The following is an 18,279-nucleotide window of genomic DNA, read 5'->3' on the forward strand; positions in this document are numbered from 1 at the left end:
GGAGGAGCGTGAGAAAATGTCCCGTGATAGATTAATATTTTCCCATAGCATCTTGACTGAAACATCTCTAAAATCTGCTTTTTGGTATGGTGAAGTAAGCTGTGGGAGATAGGTTCATGTTAGGGAGGAGGGGAAGCAGGCAAAGTTGTATACTAAGTGTATTTGATTTGTGGCTTTGTTGTTTAGAATTTGGGATCTCACTGAACCGTGAATTCCTGGTGAGTGGAGTCACTTTCAGGACAAGGGCCTTGGGCTCCTGCAGGAGCTGCCTTTGTCATGGCTGCGGCCAGAAAAGCCTGTTTCATTGTGTAGCTTCATAAGGGAGTATTTACCTCTGTTCAGAGTGGTTCTTGACTCATAATTATCTTGATACTTCTTTTCCCTCAGTCTTTTCAAATTGATGAAGTTTCAACTAATAGAAAAAATTATGTTACATCCTGGTAGTATGATCTTGAGGTTTTACACAAATAAACTTCATCCTGTATCTGTTACTCCAGTCCTCAGGACGACCTTGCTCTTTAAATATAGTATTTCAATTCTGTTCTGTGTTGATAGTGACACAAAAAGCATGACAATGGAATTTATTGCACAATTTTTAATGAAAATAAGACAAATTCTCTAAAGACGAAACAATCCCATTTGAGCCTGATCATTCACCTTTGAATACGGCTTGTTTCTCCTCATTTTTAGCCAGTCTCTCACATACTTACATTCTTGTAAGTCACATTATAGCTGTTTACATTTATAATTAGTGATGAAAATAATTATTAGAAACAAGTACTGCAGCATATACCCAAAAGGTGTTCTAAAAATACACTTCTTGCTAGGGCAAATGAGGAAAAAAAACCTGCATTGTAAAGAGTTTTACTTTGCAACAGAAATAGCTGTCTTTGAAACGGCCTTCAGAACTGTCGCATCTACACCTGACAGTCAGGCTTGTAAGACTTTTATCTTGAGTTGTTTGGCTGTCTTAATCTTAACTGCTTTTACAATAATCTCTGCAGAAATATGCAATGATTAGTACAATGTGTATTTCCTGGGAATTATGACTCATTCCAGAATGAGCTGCGTATGCGAGGGGTGTTCACTGCACCTAGATTTCAGCAACTGACTCTGGTCTCCAGGGTAAGAGAGTCATCTTTGTATGCCCTCTGAATAAATATAGGAAAGAGACCCATTCTACTGCAAAGTGATTCAGATTCAGTGGTTTGGGGTGAGCTGAGTTACTCCTAAGAGCTTGTCCTTCTGTACTGGCCACGTAGGGGTAGCACTGAAATCCAGTGACGGGGTGCTAAACAGTTCTCTATTTAACTATTTGGAAAGGTCAGGGAGGTAAGTTCACAGAAGTTCATGTACAACATGCACAAAGGTGATTGTCAATTTATTCACCCCTATTAAAAGCAGCAAGCACCATATAATTTCCTTCCATGACTTTCCCTGATAGCGCAGACTTGTCACTTATTTTCTGAGTGTTCTCTCTCTCTCTCTTTCTCTGACTCATCATGCCAGTTGAAGGCATCCTTCCAGCTCAACTCTGCAGGGCAGGCTGTAGTGAGGAGTAGGAAATCACCAGACTAGCTTGACAAAGGCAGTATGAGGAGCAGAGTAAGACAGCTCACACAGAGTCCAGTGCTGCCTTGGACAAAGTCTCCAGATGAAATCTGTAGCAGAGTAGGGGCTTAAACCTGACACTTAGGAGTACCAGTCTAATCCTTGAGCACTTGAAGCCACTTCTTCCTCTCCTGTAACTCAGTGTGAGCTTTGTTGTACCAACAAGGAGCGTATGTTCCTGCACTGAGCACACTCCTGTGTAGAATGGCTATGCTGCAAAATGCTCTCAGGCTGTAGAAGTAATAAAGAGTTTCTGGCGACATAGGCCGTAGAATAAGCAGATCTCCAGTCCCATATGCTTCTAGCTAATACACATCTCTACAGTGGAATAAGAATGCGGTTCTAGTCTCCTTCCATACAATACAATGGGCAACAGCAAAGCTTGAACAGAGAATAGTTCACCTCCTAAAGCAAAACAGGAGAAAGAGGTTCCTTCTGCATTCAGGACTCCCTTGGAGTAATGCTCTGCAAATGCTTCTTTACTATGTGTCAGTCCACTTGCTCAGTAGCTCGTTTCTCCTGAAGGTGGGATACCTCACCAGGCATCGCTTACTTTTGGAACTTCACCTTCATCTTCACAGTATAGTTCTCACCGTAGAGCATGGGCCTGATGCATGAAGGCAATAAAGAACTAATCCCAAAGAGTCCTTTTACAGATCTCTGATTTGCTTGGTTAAGAACATGTATTTTTCCCTGAAATTTGTCAGAGGATACAGTCATTTTGTGAGCCTATTATGAAGGACCAGTAATCTGCAGGGCCCTGTAGGGTGTGCAGATTTTTGCAGAGCAAGCTAAACCAACACAGACTTTGGCAAACAGATTTTGCAGACCAGGGCATGACCCAACTGGCTGGATGTGGGCCACCTGTGAATCAAAAGCCCTCTGTAGCTCTGCTGGGCAGCTCTCTGCTCTCAGCATCATTGCATAACCTTGAGCACAGCTCCCTGAGACTGCAGCCCGTGCTGTGCAATTATTTCAACACAGAGGGAGCACAGGTTTGTCTGCAAAACATTGTGCAGATGCAGCTGCAGTCTATCAATATACTTTTCTAAATTCAGGCACAGATTTTGCATAGATGGAAGACTACGGTTTTGTTTAATCATGTTGCACTAGGTATATCTGTTGAAGACAATATTTTGAATTTAAGTGTGAATTAATATTGCTCTGTGCAGACTCCAGAGAAACAGAACCACCAGCAATGACAGATCCTTATGAGTTTCTCTGTGTTACTTCTTCTCCATTTGTCACTTTTAGTGCTATTTGTAACTGCTGGGAGGTGTGCAGCTGTTCCCACCTTCACCTTACAGAAAACTTGATTATTTTTAGTTTCTTCTTTACACTCAGATGAAGGCCAGCCCTTTTCCTGTCACTTCTTAGTCTGTAGATGGTTCTCCAACCAGTTTAGGCAGAGATTTCAACAGGGCATCATGAGTCACACTTCTCTTTTCATGGTATTTTTGGAAATATCAGAAATCTTTTAAATACATTCTGACAATCTGAAGAAGAAAAAGCTGCAGTTGCCTCGCTTTGATTTAACTGACTCCTGAAAGATAAGCGGGGGGGGGGGGGGGGGGGGGGGGCGGGGGGGGGGGGGGGGGGCGGGGTGGTGAAGGAGGGTGCACAGAAACAATGCTGCCTTGACTCATTTTCTTGTCCAGACTGGGTTGATGTTTCTGGCCTTTAGCTGCTTGAATTGCTTGTTGAGCGTGGCTGTAAGATCTAATGCCTCCAACAAATAATTTCTGAATAGAACAGAGAAACATGGTTATTTCAGTTCACAATGTCTATGTGCATGACGATAATGAAATTTCAGCATTGATGTCAACAGCACCAATGTGGTTTTTTTAAGCGGTTGGAGCTTGAGGAAGTGAAGCAGTATAACTGCCCTTGAGGGGTCTGTGCCCTTTGACAGTAAAGCAGAAAAATATTGTGTTCTGCAAAACTGCCACTCTGCTGTACTCTCGAGAATGGAGAATGTAATCTGGTTTAACAAGCACTAGTGTTCTCGTAATGTCAGCTGAAGAGGATTACAGGAGAATAAATTTTATGTAGTTAAACTTCCCTGGCATAAATAGATATTGTTTCCTTAAAAGAAAAAAAAAAATAAAAATAGAAAAGTCTCTGACGGGAGCATTCCCCTCCCTTCCTGCAAGGCACTTGTTAACGTCTTACATTAAATGAAAAATGGTAATTAAAACAAATCTTGGGAAATAACAATCTCTCACTGATATGCAGTAACATAAAAAAAAAAGTGTATTCGACATGTAACAATTCCACCAGAAATGGAATGCATAACTTGACAGATGTCTTGTTTTGGGTCTTCCTTCGGCAATGGAGAAAATAGAACAGCAGAGCTTGACATAGTGCTGCAGTTCCCACATCTTTCCTTCATGTGCATGTGGACAGGTCTTTCTCAAAGTCACGCTGATGTTAGATGCATCCTGTGGACACAAAATGACCTTCATGCATGAACAAAGGAGAAATAATTTCAACTGTCCAAATTAAAAATTTCAACTGAAGCTGTTAAAAAGAAGTATAAATAGGGGTCTGGCTTATGGAGGGGACAGATTTCTATTGAGTGATTAGGATTTTGCCGGCACCTCTGCCTTTGAATGCAGTAATATCCTTTAATTGGTAAATGCAAATCAAGTAGCAGACTATGCATAGAAGACTATGCAAGTCTGAAGAGTTAATTTAGTACTACCACAGTCTGTTTAATATAATCTGGGGTTACATACAACCAAAAATTTGCTCACAGTGTTATTGCAGGGACAGTCCTAGCAGGGCAGCTCTCAGGCTACAAATGGGTTCCAAAGGAAAGAAGAGATCGGACCTAGGAGCGGTGTGATTGCTGTACACCAGACACATCCCTTTTGGTGCTGCCTGCTTGTGTTCCTGTGTGTTTTCTGCTTCAGCGTATTTAAACACATACCAGATTAGAGTCCAGTTACGGATTTGTTGCCTTTGTTCCCCACCCCAGACATGGCCTCCTTCTGCATCTGTTTTTGTCTGTGCACTGCTCATGTGGAAACAGGCCCACGCATTGCATATTCTGTGTTGCCCAGTGGTAATAAGGCTGTGGAACTGCACTGAGTAGTATTGCCAGTGCTTTTCACCTCTGTGTAATTCAGCCTCACCATCATCCTTACAACTGTATCTACAACAGTCTGTAGTAAATACTGAGAGAAAGAAAGTATTTGGAAGCGGGTTGCTTTCCCATGCAGCTCCAGGGTCCTAACAACAACAGTTTGAGAGTAATCTGCAAAATATCCAGGTGTAAAACTGGCAAGACTTGGTCCTTCTCTTCCATCAGGGCAGTGTAGATCCTCTTGATCCATACTGTTTGTTGTGCCCTCTGATCACTTAGTCTCCACACTGGGTATTCGGCTGCAATATTGGCACAGAAACCATGAAAATATGCTGGCTTTTGCAATGAAGTTATACATGTTTGTACCTTGATATAAAAGTTGCAGAATCAATCAGCTGTGGGCGTGAAACTCCTGCCTTTGCCCTGCGGGCAATGGAAAGGCTCCAGTGGTAACTGGCACCTGCCTAAGGGAGGAAGAAACTGCTCCATTACTGACACCTGGGTGAGGACAGACCATTCTGTCACCCTCAGGGAACGACAGTTAGAGACAAGAAAAATTGAAAGAAGTGCTAGATGAAGTGCACTCATGGCTGCACTTCCGTCATTCAGATCTTGATTGCCCTCTCTGTTTGGGAGGGCATCATTTGCCCGTTATTTCCAGCCCCTTTTCAGTCCTGGCAATCAGTAACTGATGCCAAGTGGGTGCCTACTTGGCTTTCTGCACCTGCATCCCACATCAGTGCACAGCCTGCGTGACCTGAAGTAGCACCCATGAAGTAGGTGATGTTTGTGGAACGGGCACAGCCCATTAAACTCTGCAGTAAATCTTACTGAGGGAGTTCAGAAGTCTCTTAGCTTGCCCTATCAGTGCAATGTTCATTCATTCTAACTTTCTGTCTTCGGGCAATGCCCTCTTTGTCCTGTCCTCTGTTCACTGTATATTGAAGTTCTTGCCTGGGTAGAAAACACTTGTCTGCTTTTACTCATGTCGTATATCCAAAAACTACATAAAGGATTGTCAAAATTAAATAAAGGATTTCCCTGTTCTTGGCTGGAATCAAGGCAAAGAGTGAGTATGTTTCACACAACACAGTTTCTTTGCTGTCTCAGTTTACCAAGGTGCACGTTCCATGTCTCTGGGAGGTGTCTTCCTACCTATAGTATCAAAGGGAGTGAGATCATGTTAGGAGATCAGATTTAGTTGGTAGTCTTTCTGTGTTTGTGCCGTATTGCACATCTGAGCTTGATTTAGTCTTTGAACTCTGCTGTTATTTATCCAGTTTCCCTTTCCCTGATTTTCACCCATTTCGTAAAGAAAGTATAACTAATGTTAATTGTAAACCTTGCATTTCCTGCTGCTTTTGTTTGTTTAGCAATGCCTTTACTCTTGGGCAGAGAATGATCCAAGTCTGTGGGAATTTTCTTGCTAATTTTGGTAAGACTGCATAAAGTTTTCTTTGTTTTGATTAAAAGAAAAAAGAAATTTCACTTTAAGGAAAACTTAATTCGAGTTTAACCCTGGTAAGAAAAAGATTTGAAATTTCGTTTCCTTACTTTGTACGATTTTTTCTTCTGTAGAGTCCAGGAAAATTCTTTGTGGTCAGGATGTACTTCACGTACGCTGGTGGTTCTGTAGCACGTTGTTCTACAGTGTGGCCATCTCAGCCAGGCTTTAGAGCATTGTCATTACCAAGCTAGAAATGTTTCCATACTGAATGCTTTGTCTTCATCATCCTTGCCATACTATTTCACCATACACCCCTGGTTTTGTCCTGTCCGTAATTTTTATCATCTGGGTCATTTATCTTTTTGCAGGTAGGTGCCAGAGTTTGACTGTTACATGCTTTATAAATATGTTATTTTTTCCCCTGTACTGCATAGTTCCAGTCTTGCAGCTGATGTGGGGGTTTGATCAAGCAGGGATCTGCACAGTGAAAATGTTCATCATGGTATCAGTTGTGGGATCAAACCATAGATTTTGAATTGTCAAGTACAGGTGTGCTGCACTAGGAAGTTATATCCTGTCCTGTTATTCAGACATTCGTGTGTATGAATTCAGAACAATGGAAGGCTGGAATATTTTGGCTGAATTGCCTTCAAGGTGGTTACAGATTGAAAGATCTGCTCTGTGTTTCCTTACATCAGGAAATTGCATGTCTGTCTTTTCTAGATTTGAACGTATTCATACAAAGAAGGGGAACTACAGTAAGTCACTAGTTTCAAACCAGGAAGAGGTAGATGATTTGGCAACCTTGGAGGTACTGGATGAGGTAAGAGCCTCCTTTTTCACATTTTACTGGAGAAGAGTAATCACATGTTAAAACACAATGGTGTGCTGTTGATTTTCAAGTTCAACTATGCTGTCGCATTTAAATTGTGTAAGTGTACAATGGCATTTTACTATTTTATGCCAAATATTTAAGATGAGATTTGTTATGTCAGGAATGGTTTGAACTCAAAGCTAAGACACCGTCTGCAGTTACAGCCTTAGACCAAGCAGTATTGTAGCACCATTTACTTAACAGGATTTATGTCTCTGGGTTTTATTACAGCTAAATATCTAGTTTGTAGTGATGTGTTAGCCTGAAATTGGTGCAAGTCCAAGAGCAAGCACCTTCTCCCTTGTTCCTTGGAGATCTAGAATGGTCTTAAACTAGCTTACCATACTTTTCTAGGCTGGGTTCTCACTGACTTACTTTGGTGTGGAGAGGCATTGAGATCAATTTATGTCTTCTGAGGCTCTGACCTGTAGTGCCTCCTGGTGAACTTTTGACAGAAGTACTAATACAAACCTCACTGGTTTGTCAAAGTTTGAAAAATAGTCCACTTGCAACAGGGGAACATGCATAAGGAAGGGGGGAGTCTGTTGGTTTTATGCTTCAAGCTTCAAAACCAGAAAGAAAAATTGGGGCATAGCACATTATCTGCAGGTCTTAGAGGCCATCAGTAGCTGTAAACAAACTGTCATTCTTCCTCTGCCAGGCTGTGCATAGACTATAATTCACATTCTCTTATCTGTAAAACTTCTCTGGTATATTGTATCTTCGTCAGTCCAGAGCACTAAATGGACATCTTCCATCATCCAAGAGCTTGGTTATAGTAGCTTAATGTTTAGTTAATACTAACTGAGCTAATCCAAACTTCATCTACTGCTAAAAGCTCAGATGTAAGCATTTTTTTAATATTGGGAATAGCCATATGCTAGCAAGACTGGTTTTTATCTTTTGCCATGAAGCATATAAACAATCTGAGCTAAAGAGAAGACACACAATAAAACCAGATGAGCTGGAAGTATATCCCATCTCCTCAGAGGTGGGGCATTCTCAGGAAAGTCCTCAGGAAGACTCCACCTAAAGGCATCATTTGACTATATGGTATTTTACTAAATCCAATTCAGTTTAAAACCTCTTTCACATATGAATGGCAGCTTTTCAGAACTGTCTCCTTTCTTCCATTCAGTTTTTAATTCCAGTTTAGACAGCACCATCAGAAGAGCAAAACAGGAGACTTTCTATCAGTGCAAGAAATAATAATTTTAAAAAGGGCAGATGTTCCCCTAAAAAATTATGTTACTCTGAATCTGGCTATGACCAAAAGCAAGGTAGCATTCAAAACTAAAATGGAGGAGTTTATCAAGGTAATGGAAAACGAAGGTTTTCTCCTTATGTTTTCCTGTGAAGGAAGTGTGACCTCTTAAGCTCTTGAGAATTCGGGTTTTAAGTGTATTAACCATAACACAGTGCACAACACTGTGAACAGATGGATCTGGAGGGAAAGCAATTCCTTCTGTAGTCCTCTGCCGCCAGTCATTCTGTTCCAGTGGGAACAGGGCCTAAATATTTTTGCATGTACCTCAGAATAGTCTCAAGGCTGGTTTGAATTCCTTCGTCCAGCTCTGTGTCCTGTTTTGATTTGCAACCTAACCAGGCACTTTACATACACAGCTCTATATGCAGAAGCAGCTGAGGGAAATTATGTCAAGAAATTGGGTATGCCAGGAATGGGCCCGTCTTTATTCTTGGTTCAGGGAGAACTGTCTCTGCAGCAGCAAAGAACAATCACATCAGAGACTGGTTGTTAATATAGAAAGATGTCTGACTGTTTACATTAATAGAGGATCCAAACAGTTGAACATCTGTATTTTATCATAATGGAGAGCAATGTTAGAGTATCTGTAATGGCAGTTACGATTTCAAGCATAGGGCTCGTGCTTGATGAGTTACATGAAGCTTTAGTGTTAGAAATTAGGACTGTCTCATGGAAACCTTTGATTAATTGCATTATAGCAGTACTTATTAATTCATTTTTCTACTGCCACTTGGGGATCTGTAAGTATATGTTGTTCAAACTGAGACTGAACACAAGAAATTATGAATGCTAATGTGTTTGAAAGTATTACTCACTTTTGATCAAGATCGATTGTATTCTTGACCATTAATACCTCCCCCCTCTCTCTCTCATCTTCACTCATGGTAATCATATCAATATTTTGTACATTTTCCTAATACTCTTTCCCCTCTGTGATTTAATGTTCCTATTCTTTTTCCATCAGAATACAGTAACAGAGCAACTGCAGAAGGGTTATGCCAAGGATCAGATCTACACATATGTTGGGGACATTCTCATCGCTGTCAATCCATTTCAGAACTTAGACATTTATTCTTCACAGGTGTGAAAAACTAGGTTTGGTCTTTATCAACTAGCACTCATTTCCTTTAAAATATAAATATTGATGTGAAGTAGAAAGTAAGACCATTCTTGAGATTTACTTCAGTTCACTCTGAAAAACAGAATTACCAATACAATTGTCCCTTCAAATGCATGTTGACACACATCCTTATCTTGTACTGAATTTCAGCACAGAAAAGCGAAACTCAAAAAAAATTTAATCTCTGATATCTTTATGTCTATAGTGTAGATCATGTCTATATCATGTCTAAAGTGCAGATAGCTATATCTGAGCAAGTCACTCATTTTAATCAATGGATAAAAATAGGATTTTTGAGGTCATTGTTCTTCTAGCCACTTCCAACAGTCATTCAAGGATGAGATGAATTACACTAAACTTCATGAAATTTGTTGACTAGAACCCCACTGAGTGTAAAGAAACTGGCTTCCCATTGCAGCTAGTTCAGAAGTAGTATCTGTACAGATAAATGCACTTGTTCAGGTGAATCTTACTCGTCTTTGTGGGTGTGAGTATTCCTTCTCGTCCACTTCCCATGGAGATCTTCAGTACTGGGGCAAAGGCTGGAGGTAGGCGCTGAGAGCATTTCCTCCCAGGAGAGCTGGGGAAGCCATAGCTATTGAATTGATCAGACAGTTCACAAAGCAACCCAGTAAAATTTTAACTTCTGTGAACTTTCCTCCCTGTTATACAAAAGAGTGCAGATATGACTGTCTGGTCATACAATAATTTGCCATTATTAATTATCAGTTACTGCAGGTACAGAAAAGATCTTACATCAACATCATGCAGAAATCCTAAGAGGATGTGGAGTACAAACAGAATGAAATTATAATTTGGTCCTTTATAGAATCATAAAATCATAGAATCATTAAGGTTGGAAAAGACCTCTAAGATCAAGTCCAGCCATCAACCCATCACCACCATGCCTGCTAAACCATGTCCTGAAGTGCCATATCTACATGTTTTTTGAACGCCTCCAGGGATGGTGACTCCACCACCTCCTGGGCAGCCTGTTCCAATGCTTCACAACTCTTTCAGTAAAGAAATTTTTCCTAATATGCAATCTAAACTTCCCCTGATGTAACTTGAGGCCATTTCCCCTCATCCTATTGCCTGTTACTTGGGAGAAGAGACCAACAGCCACCTCACTACGACCACCTTTCAGGTAGTTGTAGAGAGCGATAAGGTCTCCCCTCAGCCTCCTCTTCTCCAGACTAAACAATCCCAGATGTCTGGCAACATTAAATTTTGTTCTAATAATTTGAGTTTCATGTCAGGGCTGACACCACATAAAATTGTCCTTCATCTTTTTTAGCAGTTCTTACGGTACTGAGAACATACGGATTCACAGTATAGTGAGTGCAGTAACAGCTCAGAAAACTTCGCTGCTGGTAAACTCAGCATGCTGTATGCTGATCTGAAAGTAAAACTGAACTCTGACAGTGCAAAAGAAAGTTGTTAAGGGACACTGATAATGTTTTCATTTTTCTTACACTTAGCATTCTAAACTGTATATTGGAGCCAAACGGACTGCCAACCCTCCTCATATTTTTGCCGTTGCTGACATAGGTTATCAGTCCATGGTGACATACAACTCTGATCAGGTAAAGATGCGGTGACCTAATTATATCCTTTCCTAGGCTGAGAAATATGTGATGAGCTCAGAGTCATGCTCTTGTTCTCTGCAGTGTATTGTTATTTCTGGAGAAAGTGGAGCTGGCAAGACGCAAAGTGCCCATCTTCTGGTTCAGCAGCTCACTGTCCTTGGCAAGGTATGTTTCAAAGGGGATGCCTCTGTCAGGCGTTGCTACCTTAGGCCTAACTGACTGAACCTATGGACAGGGCGTTGGCAGCAGAGCAAGACTGTAATACGTTTTCCAAAGAACTTCTGTAAGGTCAGACTGGAACATGATGCTGATCTATCTACCCTTTCCTTGCTCCTGAACTAGAAAATACTGGAAAATACTTTGGGGATACTGCAAGGAAGTAGCCGCTGCAGTGAGGGCTGGGACTTAGCCTGTCCGTTGTTTAATGGAGTGTCTTCAAATCACCCAAACTGTACTAACTGAAGTCCTCTTCTAGCTTTTCACCTCCTTCCACAAGCAGATTGCTGTCAGTGGGATATGGTCATTCTGGGAAGTGACCACCATAATGGTCTAAATAAAATACCATTTTTGCATGTCCCAGGCGAGATGCAAGCAAACTGATTTGCTGGCATGGTGCAGCACAGCAGTAAGCAGATGCTAACAAGGGTCCTAAAAGCAGGCTGGACATCTCAGTGCTGGACCGCAGAAATTGAGTAGTTCTGCTGTTGTCGTTGTCATTATGTGTGTTATCTCTTCCAGCCAGGCATTAGTTCTGCAGATTGCTGTTTTCTGACAGGTTTCATAATATGTACATGCCTTTCCATTTAATTCACGTGGGAATGGCTGCCCTGGTGATGTCACACTTCACAATACCAACCAGAAGAGGACAGAAACACTTAAGAATGAATGTATTTGAATGATTACTGATAATTTTAAGCAATATCTTTTTCATATCCAGGCTAATAACAGGACTCTACAGGAAAAGATCCTCCAGGTGAATAACCTTGTTGAAGCATTTGGGAATGCAGGCACTATCATCAATGATAACTCGAGCAGATTTGGAAAATATTTGGAAATGAAATTCACTTGTGGTGGCACTGTAGTAGGAGCTCAGATTTCAGAGTATCTCCTTGAAAAATCCAGAGTTGTCCACCAGGCAGTGTAAGTATAAAAATTATACTTGACGTAATTTGGGGGTTACAGAGTAGGCCTACAATGCAGGAAGAGATCATGGATCAAAACACAAAGATTAATAAGGTACTAGGATTTTTTCCTATAAATGATATATGAATAGCTTATAAATCTGTAAACTAGCTGAAAACTACTATTGATTTTTTTTCATTGCCTCCTGGCAATTTAAATAAATGTCATCAAAATGCATATGTGATATATAAAGTACATCAGAGTGTGTAAAGAATTAAAAACTTTCTAATAGTTCAGTTGTAAATTTCTTTGTGGAAGTCTGAAGTATTTTGTGAAGTATATCACTTGGATTTCATTCCTCTACTTGTTCTCTAGTATTGTAGCTTTATTTGGTTGGTTGGTTGCAAAGTGCTCTTTTTCCATTTTGGAGCATCTAATAGGATTTGGTTATAAAGAGTTATGGACCAAATGCAGAACAGATCCATCTTTGTCATATGGGTATCTCATAATAGAAAATGACAGAAAAGTTAAATGGCATTTCCAATTAATTTCAATTATTGACATGTATTTTCTATCCTAATACATACCACATCCAGATAAAAAATATTTTGGCAACTCTATTTCTGCCATAATAACAATAAGAAAAACATTTAGTTTGAGACAAGGAATGTTGTCACTGATTTAAATTTTTCCCTTTGCTGATCTCATAATCGTTTTTACTCTTTCTGTAGTTCTGCATGACTTTGTTGCCTGTTGTAGACTTGTGCCCTGAACAACATCTAAGTATCACTTGGAATGTTTCAATAAACAGTTTAAAGTTAGAGGCAATTTTCTGAAGTGGTATTTTTTCCCCAGTTGAACATAAGCACAGAAACTGCTTTTACAGAATAAAATCAGCTTTCTCCTTAAAATATCACTTTTTTTCCATAACTTTTCATGGGTTTGTTCAGTGGCTGTCAGTTTGTATTTATATTTAGCCATGTGCTGAGACAAGAAGTCTGCAAAGCATTTACATGCCTCAGATGTAATTTAGGTAGGTGTTTAGATGTCTGAGTTCACAAGAAAATGCCACCAGTGTTTAGCATGAGAGCCATTGTAGGAGGTTAAATTTTGAGGCATGAAGGTCCAAGGGTGTGTGAAGCTGTTCGTGCTGAGCGTGCTCTCCGCTTCACTGAGCTCTCTGAGTGGTCGGTCCATACGGCCGTACCAGGACAGAGACCTGGCATTCAGGTACCTGCACTGCAAGGGCAGCCTGTTCTGCTCTTCTGGGAGAACGACTCCCAGACTCTCACGGAGAGCTAGGAATGGCTTTCTGCAGAAAACCAGTGGCTAATTACCCAGAAAATGGGACCCAAGTTCCAGACCCACTTCAAGCCAAGAGATTTTGAACCTACAGGTTGCCCTGCCTTTCCAAGAGAACACACAAACCATCAGGACAGAAGGAGGTTTCAGAGAGCATGCAAAGCATGGCTGTACAACCTAATGGTTAAGGCACCGAGGGGGAAGATATAGAGATCTGCTCCTGCTCCTTAAATTGATCCTGTTTTATACTACTGACTGTCCACAGTAAAATGTGCAAACCAAGCTGGCACTGGACTCTGATCTAGGCACCCCCGTGTAGACAGAGAGGAGCGCACTGGGCTCTGATCCTGTTTCACAAAAGCATGTAATGGTGCTCCTGAGACACACACTTCAGCTCTTGCAGAAACTAGGGGTTTGAACACAATTCCTTCTTGCCATTTCATAGTGACTGACTTACCATCTCAGGGTTCAGTGGTGGTTGCAAATTTCCACCTAAACATCCAGTTATTCCTCATAAGGTGCATAGGAACCTTGGATGTGCAAGAAACCTTCTGTCCTGGGTTTGAGCACCGAACTTTTAGGCAAAGTCAAGCCAAGTCATAAGGCCCTATGCTGAATGTCTGGTTATGTGCTTTCTTGGTTCAGGACACAGCAAACATACTGTAGTCAGTGAATCAGGAGCGTATAGTTCTCCCACAATCATAAGATTTTTTAAAGTAACTGGAGGTTAAGCAGCCCATTTAATGCAGGTAGGTGAGCAGCGTGCAAGATCTCACCCAGCATCTACCAGTTGCATCAAAGGCAGAGCAGCATTTAGCAGCATTTAGTAGCACTGAGCAGCTGCCCTGGCAGCTGTGGAACAAACACACAATGGCACAGAAAGGGTGTTCGCTTCACAGGAACTTGTGTAATAAAGCTCCTTTCAGTGTCTTCTGTCAGTTTGCATGAGCCTGCCTGTTATTAAAACAACATTTAATAATAGCATGTGTGTCATCAGTAAATGTAACATAGTTATATTGCTAAACACGTTTGTTGTTTCTGTTGTTTCAGAGGAGAGAAAAATTTCCATATTTTTTATTATATTTATGCTGGACTGGCAGAAAAGAAAAAATTGGCACATTATAAACTGCCAGAATACAGACCTCCCAGGTAATGCAGTGTATTTTTAGACAAATTGATTACTAAGAAATGCGATGTTGTTGAATTCTCAACGTTATTTACATTCTAACTCTGTATCCATCAACTCTTTCAGATATCTGCAAAATGATCATTTCAGAATAGTGCAAGATTTCATGAACAATAGTTTTTATAAGTCTCAATTTGAATTAATTGAGCAGTGCTTCAAAGTCATAGGTTTTACGCTGGAGGTGAGTACTGGTAACCCTTTATTTGGAGTGAACTTTAATGGCTACCTCAATCAGGAAAAACTTATATAAAGCATTCAAATAATCTCCCTTGTTATTTTCTTCCTTTAGCAGTAGTGTGTTTATGTTTTTGGATATTGCATGGTCAACTTACTATTATATTACCATGTTTAAATTTTTAAAGTTTCAAGGCATTGGTACACTAATAAAATGGTATTAGTCAACAAGACTTTGAAATCAGTGAACACAGTACAGCTGAGTAATTGGGGAAAAAAGGCTTTTGCAAATTAAATGCATAGAAAGTGATGTTGTAACTATTTAGTAGCCTATAATTTTAGGCTTGTGAATATGAGCCTCATCTCTGTTTTAAGAGGAAGTCCATGGTGAGAGTTCTAAAAATTCATTGAGTTGATCCGAGTTTTGATGAACTCAATACAATTTCTCAACTCCAGGGATAAAGCTGAATGAAGTTTTTACATCCCTTTGGAGTGAATCTCATCACTAAACAGTAACTGAACCCATTCTTTCTTTATGAACTCATATCATTGCTCTGCTGGCCATTAAACCCCTCTCCTCAGGCTGTCTTTGGTATAATTAAAATAAAAACAGGCCTCTGGATTTATAGTATAGCATGCAAGGGAAGGAAACCCCATTCTGCATGCTAGTTCTTTCTTCTCAAAGGTGGTGCATCACAGCTATAGTTTACCATTGCCTTTATTTATCACGAACAATAGTAGGAGTATGATCTGTATAGTATCTATGAAATATAGTGCTAGTGCTGCAGAATGGATATATGTTCTAATTTCTTTGACAAAACTACACGTTTTAAGGAGCTTTTCACAGAAAATCACTCACTTCAGTTGAATATTTTTGGCTTCCCTCAAATCAAATATTTTAATAGCTAGCAGAACAGGTTTATTCACCTATTTTGTTCCTCCATACTAATTTTTCATTAAGCCGTAGTAGCAGCAGAGTTCACAGTCTCTTTCTTCTCTGTATGCTTGTTCACAATTGCACTTAGTAATATCACAGCTGTACTGTCACACATCCTTTCACACCTGTACTTTCACCTTTCCAGAAGCAGCATGGAAGGATATGCACAGTTCAGCACTGATACCACTTTTGTCACAGCACCAGAGACCTTGATAAGTCCTAATTTATACCATGAAAAGCAGCGAGTCTATTTTTGTTCCCAGTTCTTTTGTTCACTTGGATGGAAACAATGATCCTGATCATCGAAAAGAGACCTGCCTTACAGATTGAAGATCCAGTTAGAACTAGGTCACTGGCCACATTGTGCAGTTCTAGCATGGATCTTTGCTTGATTAACTCAGCAAGCCACCGTGAGCTGAATCTGTAAAGAATTGTTTACCTGTAGAACACCCACAGTTTCAGAAGCAGGTTGAGTGCCATGGGCAATCTGACTGTGGTTACATGTGAGCACCTTCCATCTTAGCCTGTCTTGCATTCTCCATGGGGTGAACTAGCCTGTCTGAGGCTGTGTTTGCAAGAGTAAAGGAACAGAGGAGTGTTCTTCCTCCACTGAGGTTCTGATATAGGATACAAGCATGAGACAATTTATTTTCAGTGAGGAAAAGATACTGTTAAGACATTAGTTCCTTTTGTAAGTTCACTTTTTAGTAATGCAGCCTTAAGCTTTGACATTCATCCCAATGCACAGAGGAGGTTCAGTATAAGCATGTTCCATGTTTTCCTACCAAAAAACCTTGGACAAAATATCTTCTCCACTTCAATTAAACCTGGGACCTAAACAGGCTTTATTTATTTGAGATTTGTTTTTAACTGACTGGCAGGATTTAATAGTAACTACTGTCAGTACTCCCTGTCTTCAAACTACACTGTTTTATTTCAGGCTGCATGGCAAAATGAATAGGAAGGGACTGCCTGAGGTGAACAATAATCATGCTGTATGAGACAGATCAAGCCAAATTTCAAACACACTGGAAAAGGGCACAAAAATGTCAGCAGCTATACATACTGTACAGTATAATGGCAGAAGTTAAGCTATCCATTGCTTTGCATTTCATCTGTGTCCTTAAGCTTAAAATGAAAAGGATTGCTTAAAACGTAGGTAAACTGTGTGCCAATTATCCTGAGCATAATTTTTTAGAGTCACCTTATCTAGTTTGTCTTTCTGTTACTGGAATAATTAATTTATTAACTGCTAGATTAACTTCTGAAAATCTTGAAAACAAGATCTATTCTAGAGCAATTAAGGATTTTATCTGAGTAAATGACGCCTGACATAGTACCAGCAAACTATTGAATATTAGGGAGAAAAAGCTGTGCAATTATGAAAAGTCCATCATTATAAAATACCAATCAAATTTAGAAAACTGCTTCTTATAAAACTGCTATAAAACTTATAAACCTGCTGTTTATAAAATACACTATTAGTGCGTGCCTCAAAATATATAGTATCACAGATTCCTAACTTAAAGCCTAGTCTGCTTTACAGGAACACCTCAGTATTTCTGAGTAGAAAATACCCAGAGATCATCAAGTATACTGATAAACATTTGCAGTTCAGATGAAAATTCATAGTTCAAATCTAAGTCAAACCTGCAATGAAGGCATTATTTCATTAATTGCAAATATGATTTAATTTGTCATAAGTACTTAAAATAATCTGCTGTATATATCACTTCACTGTACTGTACTGCTTTTTTCAAGGCAAAATCCCTCTTCAGAACCTACAAAATCATTTGAAATTTAAGTAGGTTTAAGTAAAGTCCGTACTAAAGTGCTTTGTTGAGTACACACTTCTTAACTGACATTTTGAAGAGTAAAGTGCTTTGCCAAATCAGAGATGTGAGGTCTCGCTCTTCTCCCAGTGAAACTTTTTCTGATGACATTGGTGGGAGCCAGTGCAGACCTATTATTTGGAGTACCTTTGTTTCCATGATCCAAGAGACATAGATGCAGATTTTTTTTGTGTTTTTGTTGCTCTAGGCATTACAATTTTAGACACAGTTGTGCCTGCAGACACAGTGAAGGGTGGATATAAATAGCCTCTGAATTCCTTCTGTGTAAGAGGATTATGTTCACCACTGTTTTGTGCTTCCTGTACTCTATGTCAATCCTGTCCTCTTGACAAGTATGGAAGAGAGATTAGGCTATAGTTTGTCTTGCCCTCTTTGCGTGCCTTACGCTTGAAAGACTGTGCTGGGTACAGAACAGGGAATAGCAGCTGAGAACAGCATTCACAGCAGTAGTGGGCGTGTGGCAGACAGCAAGAAACAACACACACACGTGCCCACTGCACAAACCAAAGTGACAAATCTGTCTGGCTATTAAGTATTGAATCTTTTTTAATATACTTTTCAGGAACTTGGAAGTGTGTACAGTGTCCTGGCTGCCATTTTAAATGTGGGTAACATTGAATTTTCTGCAGTAGTATCTGAACATATGATTGACAAGAGCAACATTTCCAATCCAGTAGCCCTTGAGAATTGTGAGTGGTTTTTCTTGATT

General features: G+C 40.0%; 1 protein-coding gene across 5 annotated transcripts in view; it reads left to right on the forward strand.

Annotated features, from left to right (window-relative positions):
• The window catches only part of MYO3A (myosin IIIA), a 155,023-nt gene that overhangs the window by 86,417 nt on the left and 50,327 nt on the right, over positions 1-18,279 (forward strand). For all 5 annotated transcript variants that reach the window (XM_075419554.1, XM_075419557.1, XM_075419559.1 and 2 more), the window contains exons 10-17: positions 6,870-6,969; positions 9,252-9,368; positions 10,889-10,993; positions 11,078-11,161; positions 11,934-12,136; positions 14,471-14,569; positions 14,673-14,787; positions 18,133-18,259. In XM_075419554.1, coding sequence (XP_075275669.1) covers positions 6,870-6,969; positions 9,252-9,368; positions 10,889-10,993; positions 11,078-11,161; positions 11,934-12,136; positions 14,471-14,569; positions 14,673-14,787; positions 18,133-18,259 — 950 coding nt within the window. The remainder of the gene's footprint in view (positions 1-6,869; positions 6,970-9,251; positions 9,369-10,888; positions 10,994-11,077; positions 11,162-11,933; positions 12,137-14,470; positions 14,570-14,672; positions 14,788-18,132; positions 18,260-18,279) is intronic.

The sequence above is a fragment of the Opisthocomus hoazin genome, chromosome 4 (assembly GCF_030867145.1).
Source record: "Opisthocomus hoazin isolate bOpiHoa1 chromosome 4, bOpiHoa1.hap1, whole genome shotgun sequence".
In the NCBI taxonomy this organism is placed as follows: Eukaryota; Metazoa; Chordata; class Aves; order Opisthocomiformes; family Opisthocomidae; genus Opisthocomus; species Opisthocomus hoazin.